Source organism: Gopherus flavomarginatus, chromosome 13 (assembly GCF_025201925.1).
Source record: "Gopherus flavomarginatus isolate rGopFla2 chromosome 13, rGopFla2.mat.asm, whole genome shotgun sequence".
NCBI lineage: Eukaryota > Metazoa > Chordata > Testudines > Testudinidae > Gopherus > Gopherus flavomarginatus.
In genome coordinates this window covers 4,964,466-4,992,045 of record NC_066629.1, presented here as the reverse complement: position 1 = coordinate 4,992,045, position 27,580 = coordinate 4,964,466, and the positions used below count along the sequence as shown (strand labels likewise).

The following is a 27,580-nucleotide window of genomic DNA, read 5'->3' as shown; positions in this document are numbered from 1 at the left end:
TATGCGTTAGGCGACTCGCTATCATCATCAGACTCCTCATCACTTTGGAGCTCAAGGAATAGCTCAACTGCCAAACATGATGTGCTGGCGAGACTCGTCAGCATATTCCTCAGCAGTTCGGGCTCCATTTGCCACAGAAATCACGCTGCATAGACTCATAGACTCATAGACTCTAGGACTGGAAGGGACCTCGAGAGGTCATCGAGTCCAGTCCCCTGCCCTCATGGCAGGACCAAATACTGTCTAGACCATCCCTGATAGAAACCGTTAGGAGAGTCACAATGGCGCCAAACGTGGACAGAAAAACAGCGACTGCTGGGATGTGAAGCGATGCATCACGGGGCGTTGGGACAGGAAGCAGAATGACCCACACCCTTCCGTCCCCTTCCCACAACCCACGGCGCCAAAATGGGATGAGGTGCTCTGTGGAATAGCTGCCCATAATGCACCACTCCCAACACCGTTGCAAATGTGGTCACGCTGCAGCGCTGGAAGCCGTCAGTGTGGCCACACTGCAGTGCTTTCCCTACACAGCTGTACAAAGACAGCTGTAACTCCCAGCACTGCACACCTGCAAGTGTAGCCAAGCCCTGACAGGAGAAGCGATCCTGCAGCGCTGTAAATGTAGACAAGCCCTGAGGGGGGTTGTGGTTTCTCCTTCATATGGCACTGGAGCCTGAAACATGTGCCAGTGGGAGGCATCCCCCAGTCGGATTCGTGCTGCAGTTCAGCATCATCACAGGCCTTTGCTAGCTTCAGGGCTTGTGACTGAGGGTATGGCTACACGGCAGCGCTTTGAAGTGTGAGTGTGGTCGGAGAGCCAGCGCTGGGAGAGAGCTCTCCCAGCACTGCACGTAAACCACATCCTCTACAGGTGTAGCTTGCAGCACTGGGAGCCGTGCTCCCAGCGCTGCGGCACTGATTACACTGAGGCTTTACAGCGCTGTATCTTGCAGAGCTCACGGGGGTGTTTTTCACACCCCTCCAAAGGATCCAATTAACTCCCCTCCCCATTCCCCCCCTTGGAATTTCCTGGCGGCCCAGAGACAGTTCAACTCCCCCCCGCATCCCACTGACATTTCCCTCCCTCCTTCTCCCCCCTGCCCAACACCCCTTCCTCCCAAAGGGACCCCCCCCCCCATTCTACCGGGCCAGGGAGGATCCTGCTGCAGCTCTTCTGGGGCACAGGCTGCTCCGAGGCTTCACCCAGGCTCCCCGGGGCACAGTCACTTTCCCGCCCTCCCCCCGGGGTCTCTCACTCCCCGGGGGCTCCGGGCCGGGGCTGTGGCGGGCAGATCCCGGGGCTGCCCAGGGGGCGGGGCCCAGCTGGAGGAACCCCCCCCGGAGCAGCAACGACTCAGCCCGTTCCCGGCTCACACGCAGGCGGCAGCAGCAGTTTTGTTCTCCCGCCCACAGAGGGGCTCGCATGGAGGCCCCGGGGCAGGCTGGGAGATGTAGTTCCTGACTCTCCCGGGAGCGGAAGTGACGTCAGCTAGGGAGGCGGAGCCGGGCTGCGAAGGCGCATTGGGTGGTGTGGCTCTGCTTGGCTCGCCCGGGGCCGTTGGAGCATCTCCCGGGACCGGAGAAGGGTTTGTGCCGTTGGAGCTCTGGGCATGCGCAAGTCGCGGCGGGAGAGCCCTTCATTAAACCCGTGCCCGGCCCGGCCCTGCTCCCGCTGCGGAGCTGCAGCTTCCAGGACTCGGAGCGAGCCCCGGGGCCGGGGCCAGGGCCGAGGAGTGACTCTGCCCCAGTGTCGGGGATGCGGCATCTCGCAGTGCCGGGATCTGCTCCCTGGGGGGCCGGGAGGGCAGCACCCACGGGGGGCTCAGAGCTATTGTACCCGCAGGAGCCCAGCGCCACCCAGGCTCGGCCAGGCTCTGCCCTGGGGCCCCAAGAGGAGTGCCAGGGGGAGGGGCCCATTGGGGTCCCTGCATAGGCCTGGGCGGGGGCTGCTGGGGGTGTGAGACCGGGCTAGGGGGGCTGGGAAAGGGGCGGGTGGGAAATGTCTGTGCAGCCCAGACATGGCCGGGGATGGGGGGGGAAGAAGAGCAGGTGACCCCCGAGGAGCAGAGAGAGAAAGGGGGGCTGAGATCACCTTGGATTTACCATTGCCCCCTCCCATGGGGACCCCCCACCTCTCCCGTCCTGCCCCCTTTCTCTCTGCAGAGCAACGAGCAACATCCAGGGTGACCCCCCCCTTCCCTCAGATCCCTGAGAAGTTCCCTATTCCCCTCCCCCAATTGTGCCCCATTTTCTCTGCACTTCGCCAATGGCCAGTTCAAATCTCAGGTTTGAGGTGTTTCCCCCCATTTTCACCTGCAGTGATTTGTCCTTGTGTAGGTGGGAAATGGTTCCCACAAGTGATTTCTGAACTGGGAAGAGGGTTAATGGACAGAGGCTGGGGGAGTCCTGAGACAGGGACACCTCTGGGCTGGGGGGGGGCCCTCTCTGCTGGCAACAGGGCGTGGGAAGGGCCAGGAAGGGGAGGGAGGAGCAAGTGTCCCCCATAGAGAGGGTCCAGCCCCAGGCTGCTCCCAGTAGCACATTCCTACACCAGATCCAGGGAGGAGGCTTTGTCCAGCTGGGATGTGCCCCCTGGGCAGCCCTGGTCTCTTCCCGCACCAGCCCCCCAGGCTGGAGCCCCCTGGTGAGTGAGAAACCCTGGTGGGATGGAGGGAGCCCTGGGCCCTGGCAGGAAAGTGACTCTCTCCCCTCAGATCTTATTGTTTTTCTCTCATATTATCAAATATGTGATATTTGATATATTCATATAAAATACCCTAAACATTTGTCCCACTTGTCTCTAGTTGTCTATTTCTAATTGAATATGCCCTGATATTTTCCCATCTCTCTAATTATAAAATACTGAAAAAAATCTCAGATTTACACCTTTTTTCAGATTCTTGAATACGTATATAAAATGTTTGCAAATGTTGCCCATTTTCTCTTTATTCATTTATCAAATATTCATGGAAAACACTCAGATTTTACCTCCTATCAACAACTGATATAAAATCCCTCTGATTTTCCACTTTCCTCTCTATAATTTGCCAGATGGATCCAAAATCCCTCAGATTTCCACCCTTTCACTTTCATTTCTGAACACTGATCTCAAATCTCAGTTTTTCCCTCTTTCTGTGTCATTATCAAATGTCAATTAAAAATCCTCTTGAGTTTTGGGCTCTTTCCCATGGTTTCTAAATCCCAACACCTTTTTTCTTGAGGGCAGAGCTGAAAGTAAGCCGGTATGGAACACATCGACTTCCACGGCAGCGATTGAAAGATAAACGCCAAGGAGGTGTCGGGACTGGTCCGAGAAGTGCTGATACCGCACCGCCTGGTCCTGCTCGAGCTGCTTCGCTGCCTTGGCTGCTGGCCCAGATGCACCACCTGGGCCTGGCCAAGCAGATCACTCCCAGATGCTTCTGAGCCCTGGCCAAGCGCTGCCTGGAAATGTCCCACCAGCCCAAGCTGGAGTCCCCCGGCCCTACTTCTGCTCAGCAATATCCTGTTGTTACCACTCCTCAGCCCGGCCCGGCTGCCCTGGATTTCTTCTACCCACAGCTGCAGCTGGGGGTGACTGTGCCGGTGCTGGTGACACAGATCTCCGACCCGCACCGCATCTATTGCCAGCTGCAGAGCCTTTCCCAGGAGATCCAGTGCCTCTCGGACTCCTTGCACCAGATCTACAAGACGGCGGCCAGGCGGGAGCAGGATCCGCTCCCCAAGCCGGGCTCCCCTTGCGCCGCACGCGGCATAGACGGGCGCTGGTACCGCGCGCTGTTGCTGGAGTTCTTCCCCGAGGAGCAGAGTCACCTGGTGGCCCATGTGATCTGTGTGGACTATGGCAGGAAGGAATTTGTCACTGGGGCTAACCTCTGCCTCCTGCCCGTGGAGTGTTTCCGCATGCCGGTAGTGACCTACCCTTGCGCCCTGCAGGGCATCTCGGACGGGGGCTGCGGCTGGTCCCGCTCCCAGCTCAGCAGGCTCAAGGCGCTGCTGCTGGGCAAGGCGGTGAGCGCCCGCATCGAAGCCTACAATCCCTTCGAGCACCTCTACTACGTGAACCTGTACGGGGAGAACGGCCTCAACCTGAACTGCCTCTATGGGGTGCAGACCCGCTGTCTGGCCCAGAGCCTGCTGCAGGGCAGCCAGGGAGCGCAGGAGCAGCTGGAAGAGGAGGACGCCGCCCCTCCTAAGGAGCCGGGGCCGCCACCGGACACACTCCCTGCAACTGCGGCTCCGAGGGACCTGGCCGCTGCCTACCTGCCGGGCGTGCGGGTGAAGGTGGGAGTGTTCTTCCATGCGCGAGTGTCCTTCGTCAGAGACCCGTCCGAGTTCTGGCTGCAGCTGAAGGAGAATGCCTACTATCCGGCCGTTATCACCAGTGTGCTGGGGCTCGGGGTGGAAGTGCACCTGGTAGATAGAGGCAACAGGGAGATCTTGAACTGGGATGAGGTGAAGGAGTTGCTGCCTCAGTTCAGGGAGCTCCCTGCTGTTGCTCTGAAGTGCTGTTTAGCAGATGTCTGTCCCCTGGGAGAGACATGGAGTAAAGAGGCTGTGGCTCACTTTAAAAGGACAGTGCAGAGCAAAGAGCTGGTGATCCGGGTGTTGGGTACGCAGGGCGACAAGCATGTGATTGAAGTTCTTGATCAGTCTCAAACAGGGGAGAAAAATATAAGCAAAATTTTGTCCCAAGGAGGCTATGCAAAATTCCAAGGGGCTGATATTCCAGAGACTCTTCAGAAGTTATCTGCTCAGTCTTTGAGGCAGGATCCCAAAGAACATGCTGGTGAGGGGGAGCTAGTGAGTTCAACATCAAGGAAGAGTGGAGTGCAAACCAAAACAGTAAGAGACAATATAGCGCTGAATCCCTCTATGCCTTTGACAGTCAAAGACCAGCCTACTGCAGAAACTTGCCATTTATCAAGTGACTCAGTTCCTGATGAAAAAAAAATTAAGGGAAACCTAAATCTGCCCTCCTCTCTTATACAATACAACTTGGAAATAAAACCAGGATCTCCTTATGAAGGTCAGCTGGAAGTTGGTAGTACAGTTCAGGTGGTAATATCGTATGCTGAAAGTCCTGGCTACTTTTGGTGTCAGTTGAGTAGAAATAATCAAGAACTTAAGTCATTAATGGCTGAAATTCAGGATTATTGCAAGACGTCAGCACAGCCACATCATTGGGCAAGTCGAGTGTGTTTAGCCAAGTATTCAGAGGATGAGAAATGGTACAGAGCTTTGATTATTAGTGGAGAGTGTTCTACAGAACAGGTAGAAGTTATATATGTTGACTATGGGAACAAGGAGCTGGTTTCTGTAGAGAATCTCCGCTCAATTAATGCAAACTTTCTGAAATTAAAGGCTCAGGCTTTCAGATGCAGCCTTTACAATTTAATCCAACCAAATGGTCAGGATCCTTTTGTTTGGGATGAAAAAGCAATCCTAGCTTTTCAGGAGTTTGTTGATCGCAGAGCAGATCATTTGGAACTGAAGTGTACAATATTTGCTCTGGCTGCCATAAACAATAAAGAGCTGTTTAATGTTGTGGATTTAATTACACCTTTTCAGAGTGTGTGCCATTTTTTAATAGAGAAAGGGTTGGCCAGACCTGTACCACCTCAGAAACCTCTGGCATACTCCGTTCAGCTACACTCTTACTATTATTCTCCACATGACATCAAAATTGGAAGCGAAGAAGAGATTTATGTAACACATGTTGACAATCCATGGAAATTTTACTGCCAACTTGCCAGAAGTGCAAATGTCCTAGAACAGCTCACAGATAACATTGGTCGACTAGGAAAAGTACTGCACAGTTTAAAAATGTCACAAAACCGTGGAAACCTATATCTTGCAAGGTATACTGACAATCACTGGTACAGAGGAGCAGTTTTGAAAACCAAGCCTAATAAAGAAGTCTTCTTTGTAGATTTTGGGAATACACAGGTGGTAAAGAAAGAAGACTTGATTCCTATACCCAATGATGCATATGATATCTTGCTTTTGCCAATGCAAGCCATAAAATGTTCACTATCTGATATCTCTAATGTACCAAAAGAAGCTACCAGATGGTTTGAAACCACTGTCTTGGATAAGCCTTTAAAGATGATAGTGGTAGCAAAAGAATCTGATGGAAAGCTGATAGTTGAACTATATGATGGCAATATTCAAATTAATGCAAAAATGAAAGAGGATTTAAGCTTAGCAAGAAATAGAGAGTCTAACAAATATGTAGAAAATGAAACTCTACACTCTAAAAACATTAATGCCAAAGAAGAGAGGAATGAAAACATGAAGTCATCAGCAACATACATGAGAGAGTGCGAGACTAAAACTTGGAGATCTGAAATCCAAGGAGAAGAGTGCAATACCAAGACCAGTTTTGTATGTAAGGATGTAAAACACTTCCAACCTGCTGCAAAAAGAGAGTTGTCAACCAAGTTTCTAGGATCTGTGGAAAGATTTAACAATAACAACGTTTTTCCATCAGCAAGTACTTCCTTAGTAGGTAAAGAAGTAGGTGAAAATAAATCTTTACCCTTTATAAAGAAAGAGATAAAATCTGATACTGTTAAACCTGATGCTGTTAAAACTAGAAATCAAGGAGAAAATAGTACACTTTTTCCACTTAAAAGCATATGTGACTTGCCTCCAAGGAACTTAGTGCCTGGTCTGAAAACTTCAGTATACATTTCTCATGTAAATAACCCTTCCGATTTTTATATTCAATTAGCAAGTGATGAGCCTCAACTTAACAATATTTCAGAAGGATTAAACAATGAAACAGGAACAGAGGGTCTCGGTCAACAACAGGTACAAGTAGGAGACTTAATTTGTGCCGTTTTTTCAGAAGACGGCTTGTGGTATCGAGCTGTGGTAAAAGAGAAACTATCTGATGAACAGATAAGTGTACAATATATAGATTATGGCAACACTTTCGTAGTTAATATTTGTGAAACAAGTAGACTTCTTGAAAAATATTCATCAGTTCCAATGATGAGTATTCATTCCTCATTGGCTGGAGTTCAGTCTAAACAGTTTACAAATTGGACACAGGAAGCAGTGAGTTATTTTTCAGAAAGAACAAGTGAAGTTCAACTAAACTGTGAATTTGTAGAGAAACTCAAAGACAGATGGGAAATTGTTCTCTATGACGAGAAAGGTATGATAGCAGTGGATTTGATTGATGAAACCTTTGGAATGAGAGAAGAATCTCAGTCAACAGATGCCCTTGACAGAAGAGAGCGTGGTGCTGATGTGTCAAATCAGTGTGAACCTGCATCTGCCTTTTGATGAGAACAATAAAGCTTCTAGTATAAATGACACTAAATCACTCTTCTGGAAGACTCCAGAGGTAGCTCAGACTGTAGAAACCTATGTTACTCTTGTAAAGGGCCCAGAATACTTTTGGTGTCAGATGGCTGACCCTGAAATTATAAACTACTTAGAAAAAAAACTCCAGGAAATTGGAGAACTTGAAATAAGCAGTGTGGATGAGTTCAGATGTAGTATTAGAAGTGGTGATATTTGCATAGCAAAATATAGTGAAGATGGAAAATTTTACAGAGCAAAAGTTAGCAGCATAAAAGATAACAACCTAACTGTCAGACATGTGGATTATGGATCTGAGGAACTTGTTGGCAGAGAGATGATTAGACAAATTCCTGATCAGTTGCTTACAATACCTATGCAAGCTTTTCCATGCTGTCTATTTGGATTTAATTCCCCAGAGGGTTCATGGAGTAATGAAGCAGAAGTCAAGTTCTATGACATGACTGCAGACTATTTACTAGCGGTCACAGTAATGGAAATACAAAAGGATAACTCTTCTGAAATTCCCTTATCTGTTGTTAAAGTGGAATGTAATGAAAAAAACATCAATGAGGAGATGAAATGTTTTTGGAAATATAACACTGACACAGGGCCACCCAGAGCATGCCTGCGGGAGGCCCACCGGAGCCGCGGGACCGGCAAGCGGCAGGGCACCCCCCGTGCGGCAAAATTCTAGAGCCGGCCCTGTTTGGCGGCGGGGGGCCCTTCCGTTCCGGGACCCACCGCCGAAGTGCCCCGAAGACCCGTGGCGGGGGCCCTCCGCCGGCGAATTACCGCCAAAGCGGGACCCGCCACCAAAGTGCAACACGCTCTTCAGTGGTAATTCGGTGGCGGGGGACCCCTGCCGCAGGTCTTCGAGGCACTTCGGCAGCGGGTCCTGGAATGGAAGGGCGCCCCACTGCTGAATTACCGCCAAAGACCGGGTTGCACTTCAGCGGCAGGTCCCGCTTCGGCGGTAATTCGCTGGCGGGGGGTCCTTCCCCTCGGAGCAGAAGGACCCCCCGCCGGCAAAGACCAGGAGCGGAAGAAGCTCTGGGGCCCGGCCCCGCAAGAGTTTTCCGGGCCCCCTGGAGCAAGTGAGGGACCCCGCTCCAGGGACCCCGAAAAACTCTCATGGGCGCCCCTGCAGAGCCTGGGGCCTGGGGCAAATTGCCCCTCTTGCCCCCCCCCTCTGGGCGGCCCCGCACTGACATGACTTTGGCAAACAATCAGAACGATTTCAGTGAAAGGAATGAGGGTCCAGGAACAGATAATACAGATGCTGTTTGCCTTGAAAAAGCTGTGGCTTCTACTGGAGATGCCAAGCAGGAAAATAGTGCTCTGCAGGATGCTTTACTTTGTGCGGAACCATTCCACCTGACAGACAAGGGATGTCAAGATACTGCAGAAATTGAAGAAAAAGTGATTCTCAAAACTGCTAGTGAGCATCAGACCAATTTTGAAATACTTCATAAAGCAGAGACTCCTTTGTTTTGCTATCACTCTCTTTTTTCAATAAAGATATATGTAGAACCAAAAACATCTGAACCACAGCTTCTTGCCGGTAGTGAAACAAAGGACTTAGATCTTGAACTCAAAGTAGAGATGTTAGAATTATCACTTGAAGTACAGTCTTTCCTGGGTGAAGAAAGAAAAGAGCTGTTGGAACTTCCATCAGCTGAGGTGCAGCCTTCCCTGGATGAGAATGTGAAGCTGTTGGAAATGAAGCAGTTACAAATGCACTCTGTACTTGATGAAGTAAAAAAAGCTCTTACTGGAACTAGAGTCACTTGAAGGGCACCCTTCCTTGGGTGACAAAACAAAAGAAGAGGTACTGGAACTGGAGTCACTAGAAATGCAGACTTCCTTGACTGATGAAACAAAGGAAAAAATGTCAGAACTGGAATCACTCCAAGTACAGCTTTTGGATGATGAAATGAGGGAGCTAATGAACCTGAAATCACTTGAAGTGTCACCTTCATTTAGTAATAGAGAGAATTGGTTGGAAATGGAGTCATCACTTGAAATACAGCCTGTATGCGGTGATGAAAGAGGGGAACTGTTTGAACTGATACCATGTGAGGTACAGATTTCCTTGGGAGAAGAAACAAAGAAGAGAGTGGATTGGGACTTGGACTTGCTTGAAGTTCATCAAGTGAAAGCTGCACCAACTGAATTGAAAGTGGAGTCTTCCCTAGTAAAAACTTTACTTAGTAATGGAGCCAGGAAGGAGCTGGAACCAGAGATGCACAAACCAGAGATGCACAATGTCCAGTCTTTGCTTGGTTCGGAAAGAAAAGAGGTATTGGAACTGGTGCCATCGGAAGTGCAGGCTTCTCTTGATGATGAAACAAGGAAGGACCCGTTAGAATTGGAACCATCTAATTTAGAGCTTTCTGTAGATAGTGCAGATCAGCTTTCATTCACTAAGACCGACTTAAAAAAGCAGGTGTCTACTTGCCCTGTAGAGCTGTGTGCTGTAGGAAAAGCTGATAGCAGAGGTGAAAAATGTAAGAAATGGCTAACTTTGCAAGAGAAGAGTTGTGCAGAACAGATGAAACCAGACTTGCATGAATTGTTCGGAGAGTATAAAACTACTCTTGTCATTGGGGAGTCCTTGAGGCATAAACCATCAGATGAAGAAGAAATTGAAATAAGAGAAAAGCAGGATGCAACTTTAGCTGGTCATGGTGCAGGTATGTACCTTTAATTATTATAAAGAGCCATAGACTCAAACTGTACAGCACAGTAACAGTTTGTTTAAAAAAATCAGTTGCACATGCAAAATTTAGCTTAATTTTCTATATAATTATTTGACTTGGGGTGTGTTTTGGAAAAGAAATTAATTGTAATGTTAAGTCTATATTTTAAGATTAGGTGGAGGGAGGGGATTGGGAAATGAGGACTGTGAACATAGTCTTGTGGTCCATGAGACACTCTTGATTTAGATTTGTTCCACCCTTAAAACCTCTTAAATTCCTGGGTTTTAGTAATGAGTTAGCACTGCAAATGTCTCCTGTAAAATTCGTCCATTACTAACTCTGACAAATAGGAGTAGTTTCTTACCTGCAAACAGAGACAGAAAAGGCAGCAGGCAGACAGGCAGCTAAATACATTGACAGTTTTTAATCAAGTCTAAAACTATTACAGCAAATTTTGGTGACATTTCAAATCTTGTAGAGCAAAGTGAGCATGCCTGTAATCTAGAGGGATTTGCTGTTGGCTCCAATTGTGTGGTGTGGTCATGTCTGAAGTGGTATAAGACTCATATTTTGGAGATATCTGATGAAGGCACCAAGGTAAGTAGGACTTCAAAGCTCCCTCCATGTGTAGAAAAGATTCCATGTATATTAGAATTGCTTTGGTTGCTCCACATACATCCCATATTCTCCAGACTCAGATTACTAGAGGGGTTCCAGTTACAGAGATTAAAACAGCTACAGTAGAACCTCAGAGTTACGAAGACCAATGTTAGGAACTGATCAGTCAGCCACACACCTCTTTTGGCACTGGAAATACACAATCAGGCTGCAGCAGAGACCAAAATGAAAAAACCATAGCAAATACAGAGCAGTACCGGGTTAAACGCAAACTGCTAAAAAATAAAGGGAAAGCAACATTTTTCCTCTGCATAGAAAAGCTTCAAAGCTGTATTAAGTCAATGTTCAGTTGTAAACGTTTGAAAGAACCATAACGCTTTTTTCAGAGTTACAAACACAAACGACCTCCATTCTCAGCGTAACTGAGGTTTTACTGTAGTTAGCATTGCTTGCTGCTTCTGGATTTCTAGAATACATAGTTGCAGTTGCCTCTTGTATTGGGAGATTGATTTAATGGCAATTCACTTGGTAAGTGGATGCCAGGAGGTGCCAGTGTAAAGGTTTTCAAGAACTTTCTATTAAATCTTTGTTTCCTAGTTTGATTTTTGAATGGTTTTGAAAAGTAGCTGCAGATATCTGATTATACACTTTAGATGAATAAATGTCTAAACCAGAAACCGAACACTATATACTCTTTTCTCCCTTTCATTTTACAGGGATTGTCTACTTAGTGTTTTACATGATATGATATGCCAGTTGTGGACTTTTTTCCATTAATGTGTTCTGTTGTGTTCTATGTATTCTGTATAACGGGTAATGCCTGCTAGACTAAGGTTAATGTCTTATCTGTGCAGGATTTGAATCTCTCTGCTGGCCATGAGGAGATAGTGAATCCTGAGAATGTTTGGAATGGCATTCCTGAAGTGACTAAGAGTCCATATGAGGTACGGTGTTATAGCTCTTGGTAAATATTTGGGGAAACCTAGTGGAGATAAAATATCGAGTGTCTGGAATTATGAGTTGTAATCTTTGTGTGACCACGAGGGATGACACCCACACCCATCCAACCTTTATCTGGAAAATCTGAATGTTAAAGTTCATCAAACTGCCTGATACACTGTAGCATCTACGTGACCTCTGTGGCCCTCCTTTTTGAAAACCTGAAGAGTGGAGTATAACTGGCTAGCCCTCAGCTAGTTATTTTGATTAGGAATATTGTATTGGGTTGTGTGAAATCCAGTTCCAGAAAACAGGTAATATTGAAAGTGAATAAACACAGTCTTAGGCAGAAGAAATATCAGCAAGTGCAGAAACTGCTTATTGCTGTCAGACTTGGCAGTTTTGAGTAATGCTATTGGTGCATCAGTTCTGACAATATAGTGCTAAGAAAGAACTTAAAAGAAACATTGCACAAGGAACAATGTGAAATATTTCACAACTATTTAGTAATAGAAATGATCTTAAAGAGGTCTTGCATTTGTATTTTGCTTTGAGGACAGTGTTGTTATGGCATTACGTCCAGGAACCTAATCTTGAATTATGCCAGAGTCATTTGTCACAGATGCTGATTATTATGAAGACGGTGGTGGAATCAATTTTCTTCTTCTTCATTCCTGCAATAGAAGCCTGGCTTGAAGAAATAAGATGGACACAAAGCCAATTCTAGTGGGTTGAGATAGGAAAATAATTTTCATACCTCAGCATGAGTGAATACCTGAATGTTAATGTAAAAATGAGTCTACTTTTAAATCAGATGCAGATACAAGAAGTCTTTCAGCAGTTGTGCTTTTGTCCCTTTCAACAGAACCTGTGTTTTTTGTTTTTGTTTTAGGCAGATAGCTTGCACTCCTTATCAGCGGAGGGCTCAGAGTTGAAAGGTAGAACTTCAATTTTACTTTCTAAACTCCTGCCATATGAAGAGTTCATTGTTAGTTGGATGTTAAGTACCTGTCTTTTGATTCAAAAGGCTAAAAGCATGATATTCTAGTATATTATAAACAGAATAATTTCCAGCTGTGAAGTGCAATTGGACTAACCGGTAACAATAGAATAATTTTTTGGGTTCTTCACTAGCAGGTACAGCACAGGCAGTAACAGTGCAAGACTCCCCATATTGCCTTGTCTGGAAGGACTATCCCTAAGGGGAAATAATAGTTCTGTTTTCATGCCTGGTCAAATCCTTGGCCTTTCTGCTGAGTTGTACCAGTTGTGACTTATCTCTTCAGTACTTTTCCACTTGGAGAGTTGAACTGTGATCACCAAGTCAGGTCTTGTAGGCCCCCAAATCTTTGTAAGGTGATAGTGACTGTCACATGAAAGTCTTTGTATCCATTACTGATCACCTGAGGCATGTGGTCTCTTTGTAGCTCTTCTCTTATTTTTGTTTGTTCTTACAAAAAGAAGTACAATAAAACTTATGTTCTGTTTTTTCTCTGAGATGATGGCGTTTAACTTGCCAACCTGTAGACTGATACTAGAAATTAAAAGCTTAGCTGGTGATACTTTCTTCCTGCCTTTTTACAGTTCCTGAAAAAGCTATTAGCTAATCTGCTTTTCGCATTTGAGTCAAAAGTAATAGACCTTCCTACAACAAGCACTGGTTTTCTTAAGTTCGTCTGGTTTATTGCCAGGATTCTTTTTTTCAGTACTGTAATGTACACATAGAGGATGGCAACCTACTACTGCTATCAGGCACTCCATTAGTTCAAGTGACAGAGATCTGTGGTGGATTGAAAGGTTCCAACACTGCTTATTGACACCTAGATGGATCACATGCCATGTGAAGGCATTTCTGCTTTTTTTTTTTTTAGTTTGTTTTCTGAAAACCCAAGAAATTACACATACAACTACATTGAAAAAATTATTGAGGCTGCAGTGTCAAGCCCCCAAAAGTGAGGAAATGCCACGATTAAGGTGCAACCTTAATTTGCCCCCCTTGTGCATATGCATTCTGACAGTCTTTAATTACATGATCACAAATTATTTTTTCCACAGGTCCTTTGCCTCATTCAGTGTACAGGATGGTGTTGCTCTGGGGATGAATTAGGATTGTGTAGTAAAGGAGACTGTTGTCTGTAAGGTCCTGCATTATTTGTTGCCGAAGTTGAAAGGTGTGTAGTGAGAAGCAATGCATTGCAGGAAGAGAAAGTGGGTCTGGTGATCGAGGGAAGTGAATGCTACCCTAAAGAACCGGATTCTATCTTTGCCTGTGCCATAGATTTCCTATGTGATGCTGGGATTACACTGGGATGCTCTTAAACCAAACTTTCCGCAGGCAGTCACTAATTGTGGTCCTCATTTTCTGGGTGCCCAAACTGAGGCCCTGGTTTCTCATGTGTTGATTTCAGTAGGAGATGTGAATGCTCAATAGGAGCTGTGCTTTCAACTTGTAGAGTGCTATATAATGCAAAGTATTCTGAAAAATCAGAACCTAGGTGGCTGAGGGCACCCAAAGCTAGCTAATACCTTTGACCTTATTTTCTGTCTCAACTCCCCATGTGTAAAATGGGGATATTACCACCTCCCCGAGAGTGCCATAGAGGAATTAATAATCCTGTCTTCAGAGCAGGGTATGAATAGTGTGCATTATATAAGGATAAAATAAAATATTGAATATCCGATCTTTGAGCACCATCCATCCTGTGCATAGAAAGAAGCAAAGGTCCTGTTATCATGTAATTAGATGGTCAGAATGCGTATGCACAAGGCGTACACAGGTAACCATCATGCTGGCATTTCCTGACTCTCGAGTGCTTGATTTTGTAACTGTAATATTCTATTAATCATTTTTCTGTGTTTACAAAAAAATTGTGTGTGTGCATATGAGAGAGCAAGCAAGCCCTCATCAGGATATCTTAGAGTCAGATGTGTATAAGTCTGCAAATGGTGGCCGATTCCCTTTCACTCAGTCCTGTTAATGACTGTTTTAACTTCAAAAAACCTTCACATACAAACTGATCAATCCACAGAGTGTCAGAGTATCTGCATGTCTGCTACAAACTATACATGTTACCAGAATCAACATTTTATCGATAAAACACTATCTTAAACTACATTTTAAAAGATCCACTATGACTATCATGTTCCACCTGCAGGTGGAATGGATTAGCTCTTAAACTGAACAATACAACACAAAAGTGGAGACTGTCTTGTAAGCATTGCACACTTGCGTCCAGCTGAATCACTTCACCTTTGACTAAAGTTCCAGCTGCCTTAGTTAATAGTTATTCATTGTACACAATAGTCTTTCAAATGTGTAATCATCGTGGGGAAAACTTAGTACAGGACCATGAAGTAGACAAAGTTGGTCTGAAATTGTACTACAGTCTTTCAGACTACCAAAAAACATACAGGTCACACTCTTTAGTGACTGTTACTGCGAAAGTATATTTTTGGATCTTCATGGTGCTATTCTTACCTCTGTCTTTCTTTTTCCTCTTTTCCTAGAAAAAAGGGCTAATTGTGGCTCTGATGTAATCGTTGATCCATATATGTTGTCCAGCAGTCCTGAAAATGCCACTGAGTAAGGCTTCTAGTTCACTAGCATCACGTGTTGGAGAAGCAAAGTCTTATGAACATGACTTTCCCGAGATTACGGAGTTGTACATTGTAGAAGTATTTTGAGCATGGTTTTCAAGCAGCTGAGCAAATAATGTCTAACTTGTATGCCATATTCCTATAATAGCACCTCACACTTGTGTAAGACAACAAAATACCTACATGGAATCTGTAGATGTTTTCATAGTGCTGGCATCTAGCTTCTTAAAATTGTGATACCTTCATTTCAGTGAGTATTTGGGCTGCCCTTGACCAGTGGAGTTTCTGGTATTGAATGTTTTAGTCTGTTGCACCAAGAGTTGTAATAACTAGATTGTTAAACTTTTTGCATATGTAGATTGCTTACGCTCTTTATTTCTATTGGAAGTATACTTGATTTAAATTTTTGGGTTTGCTTAAATGAAACTTATTCAGATGTATACAAACGGCTGTACATTGTGCAACCCTGCTTTCTGATGAACACTGAGATTTCTTTGTTAGGAAAGCTCTTCTAAAAAAAAAAATTAGAAGATATTTTGCACCAGTTGCTTTGAATGTTTTGTCCTCCTTTATGGTAAATAATATTTACTTCAGTTTGAACTCTGCATTTATACTACTATGCTAACTATGGAACAAGCTGGAATAAAGCTGATGCTGGTGCATTGTTATCTTGTTTTGATCTTTTAGATTTTTCCACTATATTACTCTAGTGTATAAGGGACACTTCCTTCATCTATAATTAATTGACTACAATCTGTTGGAGGAACACCCTTTTTAAAAACAGGGCCAATAAGTACAGAGCACCCTAGAAATATTAAACATAAGAGCATTAGAATGGCCATATACTGGGTCAGATGAATGGGTCCATCTATACTCCTGCGGCAATGCTGCACCACTGCGCGAATACAGAATTCATGTCCTCTGCAGATTTCTTTGATTCCCCACAGAAAATGACAGGGAAGCCAAAAGAGTGGTCATGCAACCCTCCCCAGCAGTGCAGGCATGTTGTTTTGGGCACCTGGAGCAATTAGCGGAGAGGTAAATCACCTTGGGAAGGGGGTGGGCACACCCCAGCTGTTGGCTCCTACCTTGTGCCGGGCTCAGCTGCTAGTCCTGGCTGGGCTGAGGAGGGGAGGCCAGAACTTCCTCTTCCCTTACAAGGTGCCGCTGGGGCCTGGTCAGACTTACCCCCAGAAACTTCCCCTTACTGACTGCAGGAAATTCTGCACCCCCTCTTACTGCTTGCCTCTATTGCTCATCCCACATGCATGCAGACCCATCCCTACCTAGAACCCCCCTCCCCAGAATCCCCTGCACTCAACCCCCCACCTGTTGAGCCTCATCCCCTGCATCTAGAGCCCTCTTGCACCAGCACCCTCTTTCGCCTCTACTGAGCCTCACTCCCTACACTTGGACCCTGCCATCAAGGTCCCTCCCCCCTGCATCCAGACCCCCACGCTCTGCACCCAGACTATCTTCATTTTCCCCCTGCACCCAGATTATCTCCATTTCCCCCCTGCACCCAGATGCCCAACCCATTGAGCCCAACCAGCTGCACCTGGACCTCCACCACACTAAACCCCACTCCTCCAGCATCACCTGCAGAGTCCCATTCCCCTTGCACTCAGAACCGCTCAACAAGCCCCTGTGTATCCAGATCCCCCACCAAGCCACCCACACCCAGATTACCCCGCACCTGCATCCTCTCACACTAAACCCCTCCACATTTGGATCCTGCCGAACTGAGCCTGCTTGCCCCACACCTGGATCATGGGCCAGGGCTGGGCATGTGTGAGAGACTCTCCCTCTTGCTTACTATTTTGGTGCACCTGGCTTGGAGGGACAGGGCCCTAGGGTGTTTGTGGGGCAGGCCTGGCCCCTGCACTGTCAGAGTTGGGTCAACCTCATGGCCAAATCTGTGTTGGGGGTGGGGTGGAGGCAGCACTGCAGGTTGATCTTCTACTTCCATGCAGCACAGTGGACTGTGCTCTGCACTGCCATGCTGGAGCCTCCATGTATGTTTGTTCACAAATAAAATATGCAGAATTTTAAAATATTGTGCACAGAATTTTTAACTTTTTGGCGCAGAATTCCTTCAGTATATCTAGCTCAGTATCCTCTTCCAACAGTGGCCGGTGCCAGATGCTGCAGAGGGAGTGAACAGAACAGGACAATTTGAGTGATCCATCCCCCATTATCCAGTTCCAACATCTGGCACTGTTCTAAATGTTTCCAAACACTGCAAATGTGTATGCAAAAGTACTGACTTGCTTGTTCTCACTTTACAAGTAGGAACAAAACCTTCAAATAGAATTGTAAGCACAGTGAGTGAAATAAACTTTTTCTGTTGCATGTGTGGAAATTGCTATGGAACAGAGCAAGTTTCATTAGATATTACCATTTTCTCCTAAAGGCAAAGGCATGCTGCCATGCTATGAGTAATTTGTCAGAATTCTCACAAGTTTGGTAAGATTAAGATGAAAACATGTTTTGTGCCATAATCAGGTAAGGTAGATTCTCCACAAAGCTGTTGGATTTTTCCATGGAATTGTGATTTAGGAACACAAATCCCATTGACAGTCACATGATACTGGTATCCATTTTAAACCTGGTGCTTTTCCATTTAGGAGGAGGGGTGGGAACCCAGAAAGACAAAGGATTCCCGCCTTGGGCCAATGCTATAAAAGAGAGTGGTGGAGAACAAGGTAAGCTGCCAGTCATGAGAAATCCCCTAGTTGCCACCTGAGCAGAAACTAACAAGAACTGTGCCTGGGGAAAGGATTGTGCCCAGACTAGGAAGGAGTCTAGTCTATTAGAGAATCTTATTGGAACATCTTTAAGGGTGAGATTTACCTGTATTCAGTTTCCAAATGTATTATACTTAATAAAATCACTTTTGTTTATTAATTAACCCAGCATCAGTGATTAATACTTTGCAGGGAGCAAACAGCTGTGCATATCTATCAGTGGTATAGAGAGTGGACAATTTATGCATTTACCCTGTATAAGCTTTAGACAGAGTAAAACAGATTTATTTGGGGTTTGGATCCCATTGGGAGCTGGGTGTCTGCATGCTGGAGACAAGAGTACCTGCTGAGCTGTTTTCAGTTAAGTCTGCAGCTTTGAGGTGTGTTGCAGCAGGGTAGTGTGTCTGACTCAACAAGACAGGGTTCTGGAGTCCCAAGCCATCAGGGAAAACTGGCTCAAAGGCAGTTTCAGCACATCAGTTGACAGTTCCAAGGGAGTCTCTGTGACCGAACCCATCACACTCTCCTACTAGCAAAGAGCAGCTTCATGGGAGACCTTACAGCAACACAGCTGTAGCGGTACAGCAGTGCTGCTGTAAGGTCTGTAGTGTGGACATAGCCTACGAGTACTATAGCTACTTCTTGCCACAGCTATGAAAACAAATCTGTCAGATGATGCCTTCTAGAGAAGATAGAAGGGAAAGGACAGATGGTATTATAGCTATAGCTATCATAACTCTAGTCCCAGATTTGGACCTTAGCGTCCAAAATATGGGGGTTAGCATGAAAACCTCCAAGCTTAGTTACCAGCTTGGACCTGGTAAAGCTGCCACCACCCAAAAAATTAGAGTGTTTTGGGGCACTCTGGTCCCCACAAAAAAACCTTCCCTGGGGACCCCAAGACCCAAATCCCTTGAGTCTCACAACAAAGGGAAATAAACCTTTTCCCTTCCCCCCCTCCAGGTGTTCCTGGAGAGATACACAGAAGCAACCTCCGTGAATCTAAGCCGAGGGATTTCACCCTCCCTCGTTTCCAGCCTGGAAACACAAGCACTTCCCTCTTCACCCAGAGGGAATGCAAAGTCAGGCTAGTAAATCTAACACACACAGATTTCCCCCTGACTTCTTCCTCCCACCAATTCCCTGGTGAGCTGCAGACTCAATTTCCTGGAGTTCCCCACTAAAGAAAAACTCCCAACAGGTCTTAAAAAGAAAGCTTTATATAAAAAGAAAGAAAAATACATAAAAATGGTCTCTCTGTATCAAGGTGACAAATACAGGGTCAATTGCTTAAAAGAAATATGAATAAACAGCCTTATTCAACAAGAATACAATTCAAAGCACTCCAGCAACTATAGACATGTAAATACAAAACAACAAACCATTTTTGTACTCACAACTTGGAAACAGAAGATTAGAAAGCAGGAAATAGAAATCCCCTCATAGCTGAGAGAGCATAGAGGCAGAAGAACCAGAACAAAAGACTAACACACAAACTTCCCTCCACCCAGAGTTGAAAAAATCCTGTTTCCTGATTGGTCCTCTGGTCAGGTGCTTCAGATACTTATTTCCAGGTGAAAGAGACGTTAACCCTTAGCTATCTGTTTATGACATAGCATTCTAAATGTATCAACCAGGAAGTATGTGGGCCAATTACTTGTGCCAAATAGCAGGGTGGGAGCAAGGGGAAGGTGACAATGCCATGGGCAGAACTGGGAATAGACCATCTCTAGTAGGTGGTAATGTAGCTGGGGAACTCGTGTACATAACAAAAATAATGACTGCTTGGCAGTCTCAAAAATGAAATTTTATCACAGCAGCAGGGCTAATGGCCTACCCTAGGTCACTCCACAGATTCTCTACTGAGGGGGAACAGTACTCTATCTGTGCAACAGACATGGTCTTAAAGCTCTCTTCCTCTGACTGCTACTGGCTCTATGAAAGGAGTTCAGTTGTCCTTTGCCAGAATAGTGATTCTGTGAGGGGGGAGATGTTTATTTGGGGGGAATTAAAAAGGAGAGCTCCTGAGGTCTAACAGACACAGAATAATCCCTTGAAGGGAAGGAAGCACACTTTTAAGTTGGAGATAAAGTAGCTTAAAAATAAACTTTTCTATTTTCCTTTGTACAGCAAATTCCAATTCAAGAGCTTGTTTATGGTTGAAAACAGATTTGTATTGGAGTGGCGTGCACAATATCAGAAAACTGCAACTTGTCCTGAAACTAGGCTACATTTTTCTTATAACATGTAAAAAAGCATCCCTAATAGTAATAGTGCACGTCACAATATGGTGAGATGGCATTTTTACAAAGCAGGAAAATGTATATAAGCACAAAAGAATTACTCTTAAAAATGAAGAGTATGCTGCCTCGAGAGTTGAGTTTTCTCTCCAGGATCAGCCTCATCCCCAAATGATGTTTACAAAGGAGGCAAAAGCTGGATGGAGAAGGTGCACAAGTCCCATTGACTTTTAGAGGACTTGTGCTCGTGTCACTAAGCTGCTTTGGAAAATCCAACCCAAGTGCTCCATGTGCTTTGTAATCTTGACAAGAAATTCTACTAGTCTTCCATTGTCCCTCATTGAGGGAAAACATTTCAGCTAATTTGTGTGCAGTTTTGGTTTCCTAGATCATGGCAGGATGCTTAAGCATGTGCAGTGTGGCTTCTAAAAAACAGAATCAGTTATTAAAGTATATAATTACTAAACATACCATATGTGGCACCTACAATCCAAACTGGTTTGAATTTTGGGAGGCAGGACTGTGATTCATGTCCCTAGATCCCAATCTGTCCTGGCAATTTTGGTTCTGGGTCAAATCCAAAACTAGAAAAAGCCTTCCTTCAGTTTGCAGTTCAGATGGAACTGAAACTTCACAAGAAGAGCCAAACTTCCAAAAATCTTACAGGAACTCTCCCAAGAACAATTGCTCTCAGGAGGCATCCAGTGGTGCTGGTGGCCGGTGGAAATGGATTTTACAACGTATCTCCATTTGGGATCAGAATCTTAAGAAACTGAATCTGGGCTTCCCGTTTGATATTCTTGAAGTCAAGTTAACGTAGGCCTACTAATTTTTTTTTTCAGTATTTATGTAGCACTCTACAGCTGGAGAGCTCAGAGCATTTGATATGCTGGTTAGGCATTGCCTCCATGTTAAAGATGGAAATGCTGAAGAGCAGAGAGGTTAAACATTTTGCCCAAACTCTTGCCAGAACAAAAGTTGCCTGATGTAAACACTAGGTAGCACTGCTTCTTTCCTAATTTAGAGCCAGACATCCATCCAATAGCTGATTTAATATTTAATGGGTAGAAAGCAAAAGTTTATTACAGTATTTTAAAGAATAAGTTTATAGGCTGGTATGAATTTAACCCCCTGCAACACTTTTATCAATGTGCAACGAGACTGCCAAGAGAAAGAAAAATGCTGGAGCTGTGGGAAGTAGATGACCAGCAGTACTACTAAGGCACAGTATTATCAGTTTCTTCATTCTAGTGATTCAGGCTGAGTTGAGGGTAGATCAGTGTTGGTTCCAGGAATGACATTATGTCCTTCGCCATCTACAAGAGCGTCCCACTGATCAAAATCTTTCTTCAGACCTGTAGAATGTAGAAGCAAAACAAATGTGACCAAAACAACTACTGTCGGAAGGAGACAAATGCAAAAATGATTAATTAAAATTAAACTGCCAGATAATGAGCTAAATCCTTTCCAATTTCATCTTTTAAATCAAACTGGTTTGGAAGATGTTGGAACAAAATAAAGTAGGAAGTGGGGAAACCTTAAATGATTTACATATCTCAAATTAGAAATGAACAAAATGAAAAAAAATTAAATGTTCCTAACTTGAGGCACTTTAACCCAATCTTGCAGGTGGGAGAAACTTTTTACAGTCATGTTACAAACCCAGGAAAAAAAAGTCAACTATCGAAGTATTCACACATTTTCAGCAAGAGGCAGGTCAGCAAATACTGAGATAATTCACATTTTGATTTTTGGCTTAAAGGAAATAGTGGGTTAGTTTGAGGAGCTGCATAATAATAAAGAGTTAACACTTATTCGTACAGAACTTAATAGTCACCCGAGCCTTTTCAACAAAACTACTTTTTAATACTGCTACTTACCTAAATGTTTCTGCATGAAGGCTAAGGAAGCTTTGTAGCTAATATATATAGCTATGTTTGGGTCTATTTCTCCCTCTCATTTGAAAATCTTTCCAACAAACTTACCACTCAGGAAAGTAAAATCTGGAAAACTCTGATGTACTGATCCCCTGTAAACATAAAAGAGACAGTTTTAAATAAGTTAATAGCAAGGCAGTTTTGCAATAAAAGGTAATGCGTGTAAATCAAGTGATTTGCAAAGATAATCATGGATTATATATTTAATTGGGATAGGAGACTTCTAGTCCTCTATTGCTACTGCTGCTTCAGAGCTTATCTATACTCTGTTATTTGGGAATAGCTATTGTGTGTTAAATTCAAATCCTGCCTTAATTGGAATAACTTTCAAATGTAGAAAAATCCAAAGGGTAAATTCTGTCTTGAAGTACGTATCTACATGAGCAGCCTTGAAGTCAAGGACAGCAATTCTGTCTATGAATCTAATATCCTTAGGGCTGCAATAATCCTTTGCCCCTAACAGCTCTTGCCTAGTTGGTTGGGATGTGTTATCAAATGGATCCAAATAAATAATCATATTCATTGGATTTGCTCCCCACACTCTCCAAAGGACCCTTGAAGGACCCTTGAAACTGTTAATAAAGTCACAGATTCGTGGGCCAGAAGGGATCATCTAGTCTGACCTCCAGTATAACACAGGCCATAGAACTTCCCACCAAAATATCCTAGAGCATATCTTTAGAAAAAACACCCAATCTTGATTTAAATGCTAGTGATGGAGTATCCATGACCCATAGTAAATTGTTCCAAAGGTTAATTACCCCTGTTGAAAATGTATGCCTTATTTCCAGTCCAAATTTGTCTAGCTTCAACTTCCAGCCACTGGATCATGTTTTATCTTTCTCTGCTGGACTGAAGATCCCATTATCAAATATTTGTTCCGCATGTAGATATTTATAGACTGTGATCAAGTTACCTCTTAGCCTTTGTTACGCTAAACAGATTGAGCTCCTTGAGTAGTGGTAGGCAACCTTCAGCCCATCAGCATAAGCTGATTGCGGGCTGTGAGACATTTTCCAGATGTTGACTGTCCGCAGGCACAGCCCCCTGCAGCTCTTAGTGGCCACGGTTTGCCGTTCACTACTTACTGTCCTTGAGCCTATCGCTATAAGGCATGTTTTCTAATCTAATCAGTCTTGTGGATCTTCTTTGAACCCTCTCCAGTTTATCAACATCCTTGTTGTGTGTGTCACTGAAGGAATACAAACCCCTTGTGTGGGCTTCTTATGTTCTTCTCCACTCCATCACCTTCAGGGCCTTCTGTGCGAGTGGATGGGTCAGGAATTTTTAGAATTTGTCCTAACTACTGGCTACAGAGGTGTTCTCTGCTTAGGAGAGATGAAGTTCTCAAAAAGGACTCTCTTTTTATGGTCTTGGGCAAGTCACATGACTCAGCTCCACAGAAGTATTTAAGCACCTATCTTCAATTGAAATGATTTGTTAGTAGTCCGGGGAAGTGGCTGGGGTATGCAGATCCACTGGTCACAAATCCCACCGGGGTGTTGCATAGTGGGCTGCAGTTGTTACTCTAGCTCCCAGTCTCACAGCCAGGTTACACAGATACTATGGTGATGGCCACAGCATAAGAACCTGAATACAATAGAATAAATATCTTGCATCTTTGGTTGGATTACATGGGAAGTCTGTATTGATTCTGTGCACAAAGCCCTTTGCTATGAGGCCAGACTTTTATATGAAGAGATTTGAAAACAAAAATACCTTGCATGGTAAATACTTCTGGTGAAGTTGTAATAACTGGCACCGCTAGATTCCTACAGGTAAATGACCAACTCTGGTTAGAAGCTGTCATAAACAGATAGTTAAGAGTTAATAGAACAGAAGTACTTTATATCTCTTTTGCCTGTAAAGGGTTAACAAGATCAGTGAGCCTGTCACCTGACCATAGGACCAATCAGGGAACAGGATACTTTCAAATCTTGAGGGAGGGAAGTTTTTGTGCGTGCTGTTAGATTTTGGTTGTTGTTCTCTCTGGGTTCTGAGAGTGACCAGACGTGCAACCAGGTTTCTCTCCAATCTCTCCAATACAGGCTCTTATAGGTTCAGAATAGTGAGTACTAGGTAGGTAAGGCAAGTTAGGCTTATGTTTCTTTTCTTTATTTGCAAATGTGTATTTGGCTGGGAGGAGGTCAAATTGGTATTTTGCTGAAAAGATTTTAATTTGTACTTGTATACTTAGGCTGGGAGGGTGTTCCCAGTGTCTATAGCTGAAAGACCCCGTACCTATTCCATTTTAAATTTACAAAGATAATTTTTACTGTTTTTTGCTCTTTAAATAAAAGTTTTTCTTGTTTAAGAACCTGATTGTTTTTGTATTCTGGTGTGAGACCTCAGGGGACGGGGTCTGGATTCACCAGGGAATTGGTGGGGAGAAAGGAGGGAAGGGGGAGAGAGAGGCTAATTTCTCTCTGTGTCAGGATTACTTTCTCTCTCAGGAAGAGTCTGGGAGGGGGAAAGAGAAGCAGGGGGGAAGATGCATTTTCCTCTCTGTTTTGTGATTCAAGGAGTTTGAATCACACACTGATCTTCCAGGGTAACCCAGGGAGGGGAAGCCTGGAAGAGGCAACGGTGGGGGAAAGGGTTTACTTTCCTTGTGTTGAGATCCAGAGGGTCTAGGTCTTGGGGGTCCCCAGGCAAGGTTTTGGGGGGACCAGAGTGTACCAGGCACTGGAATTCCTGGTTGGTGGCAGCGCTACAGGTTCTAAGCTGGGACTGAGCTTAGAGGAATTCATGCTGGTACCCCATCTTTTGGACGCTAAGCTTCAGAGTGGGGATTGTACCATGACATGTTAGGCAGCGTGCGGGATAATATAGACTCCAAAAGCCAGTGAGGTTTTTATTTCTCTCCCTGCTAGCTATCTGCAGGCAGACTGAGAGGTTTGGGTTTAAAAGCAAAAGTCGGTAGGATTTTTTCTTTCTCTTCCCCTGCTAGCTGTGTGTAAAGCAGGCTAGAGGAGATTGTGTTAAAAGCAAAGGTCTGCATGTTTTTTTGGTCTCTCCCTTCTGAGTACTTTGAAGGCAGAGGCACTAGGGTTTAACAAGGATCTTTTTTTAAACAAAGGGTCTCCAGTTGTGAGTCACCATATACCAGCAAAACACATTTGCAAATGAATGGTTTTTTTTCTTTCTAACTCTGTCGAGAATAGCTAGGTGGAAGGAGTTTAAAAACGACTCTGTTGCTAAGCAACCCTGAGGCAACGGAGAAGCAGCATTTCAGGCAGTAAACAGCAGAGGGAGCCCCAATACAAGAAAACAGAAACCATGACTACCAAGAATGCCCTGAAACAGGAACGAGCAAGACTAGAGGCAGAAGAACAAATCAAAGATGCAGACCACAGGCGAGACATGGAAAAAAAACTACAAGAGATGGAGCTGAGAGAAAGAGAAAGAGAGGCCACCCATAGGAGAGAGCTGGAGATAAGAGAGAAAGAGTTGGAACTCCAGAGGGAGGCCCACCAGCAGGCCCTGGAATTAGCGCAGGCTAGGCAGCATGCTCCAGCCAACCCTAACAACCCTTCGCCAGTTATAGTTCCATATTCCAAGAGATTTCCCACCTACAAGGCAGGTGATGACACTGAAGCCTTCTTAGAGAATTTTGAAAGAGCCTGCCTTGGGTACAACATCCCTGAAGACCAGTACATGATAGAAATGAGGCCACAGCTCATTGGACCCTTAGCAGAGGTGGCGGCTGAAATGCCTAAGGAGAAAATGAACGATTATAAACTTTTTCAAACCAAGGCCAGATACAGAATGGGGATAACACCTGAACATGCCCGTCGGCGGTTCAGAGCCCTAAAATGGAAACCAGATGTGTCACTCCCCCGACACGCCTACCACATTGCAAAGAATTATGAAGCCTGGATATCAGGAACAAAGGTTAACAATCTGAACGAGCTGCACCTCCTAATACAAATGGAGCAGTTCTTAGATGGTGTTCCTGAAGAAATAGAAAGGTACATCCTAGATGGGAAACCCAAAACGGTAACTGAGGCGGGGGAGATTGGAGCCAAATGGATGGAAGTGGCAGAAAAGAAAAAAGCTACTGTCAAGGGAAGCGACTACCCCAGGGGGCACACCGACAACAAACCCTATCACAGAGGGCAACCCAGGAACCCACTTACAACCCAAGGAAAGCCGCTGACGCCCTATTCTCTCACCTCACCAATCTGCAGTAACCCACCTCGGCCCAGTGATCAGTCAGCTGGGCGATGCTTCAAGTGTAATGAACTGGGACATATAAAGGCCAACTGCCCCAAGAACCCCAACCGAGTGCAGTTCATTATATCTCCATCACTCCAAAGATTCCCAGGCCCAGATGCCTCTCAAATACCCTCAGAGCGAAGGTAAATTTTGGGAGTGGGCGGAAAGAATGTTATCGCGTGAAGAGACACGGGGGCACAAGTGTCAGCTATCCACCAGTCCTTGGTGGACCCCAAATTCATCAACTCAAAGGCTCAAGTGACAATTTTCCCCTTCATGTCACAAGCGGTAAACTTGCCTACAGCTAAACTACCTGTCCAATACAAAGGCTGGTCAGGAATGTGGAATTTGCAGTCTACGACAATTATCACATCCCCATGCTACTGGGGGAAGACTTGGCCAACCAGGTAAAGTGGGCCAAGACGGTGGGAATGATTACATGCGGCCAAGCCCAGCAAGCATCCAGATCCATCCCTGTTCCTGAACCGTCCACAGAGGCCCCGTCTGTGTTGGCAGAGACCCAGACAAAGGTAGTGGACCCGGATTCCCTGCCAACGACTGCAACAGCCACAGTACTTCCAGTCCCAGACCCAGACCTGGAAACGCAACCAGCACCAGAACTATTGCCAGTACTGATGCCAGCGCTTGCAAAAACATCTTCAACCCCAACGCCAGAGGGCGCCAGCGAGCCTGAACTGGCAGAAGCAGCAAACAACCAGACCCAAGAGGCTCAGCCAGAGCCTGAAATACCACCTGGTGCACCAGCGGAGAGCGGTTCACCAGCCACGAAAACAACCTCATCACCTACATCGCTTCTCGAAGGACCAAGCCGAAGTCCACAGTCTGAGGAGGAACTGGTGTCTCCAGCCTCCAGGAAACAGTTCCAGACTGAGCAGGAAGCAGATGACAGCCTTCAGAAAGCTTGGGCGGCGGCATGGAGCACCTCACCGCCTCTCAGTTCTTCTAATAGATCTCGGTTTGTTATAGAACAAGGACTTTTATATAGGGAGACTCTTTCTGGTGGACACCGGGAAGACTGGCATCCACAAAAACAGTTGCTGGTTCCAACTAAGTACCGGGGGAAGCTCTTAAGCTTAGCCCATGATCATCCCAGTGGCCATGCTGGGGTGAACAGTACCAAAGACAGGTTGGGGAAGTCCTTCCACTGGGAGGGGATGGGCAAGGATGTTGCCAAGTATGTCCGGTCTTGTGAGGTATGCCAAAGAGTGGGAAAACCCCAAGACCAGGTCAAGGCCCCTCTCCAG

General features: G+C 45.2%; 1 protein-coding gene and 1 long non-coding RNA gene across 2 annotated transcripts; one reads left to right on the top strand and one right to left on the bottom strand.

Annotated features, from left to right (window-relative positions):
- The first annotated feature begins 1,613 nt into the window (after window positions 1-1,613).
- LOC127033535 (tudor domain-containing protein 6-like) lies at window positions 1,614-15,841 on the top strand. Its single transcript, XM_050921476.1, is given in 10 exon segments — window positions 1,614-1,736; window positions 3,284-3,358; window positions 3,361-7,287; window positions 7,289-7,917; window positions 8,523-9,078; window positions 9,080-10,013; window positions 10,498-10,616; window positions 11,492-11,581; window positions 12,469-12,514; window positions 15,084-15,841. Coding segments are annotated over 10 exon segments (6,579 nt in total). The 3' UTR covers window positions 15,164-15,841.
- A 5,361-nt stretch (window positions 15,842-21,202) lies between these two features.
- LOC127033699 (uncharacterized) lies at window positions 21,203-23,970 on the bottom strand. Its single transcript, XR_007769189.1, has 3 exons — window positions 23,817-23,970; window positions 22,146-22,189; window positions 21,203-21,515 (listed from the first exon to the last, which is right to left on the bottom strand). It is a non-coding gene; the product is annotated as an uncharacterized LOC127033699 (long non-coding RNA).
- Between the last annotated feature and the right edge of the window lie 3,610 nt (window positions 23,971-27,580).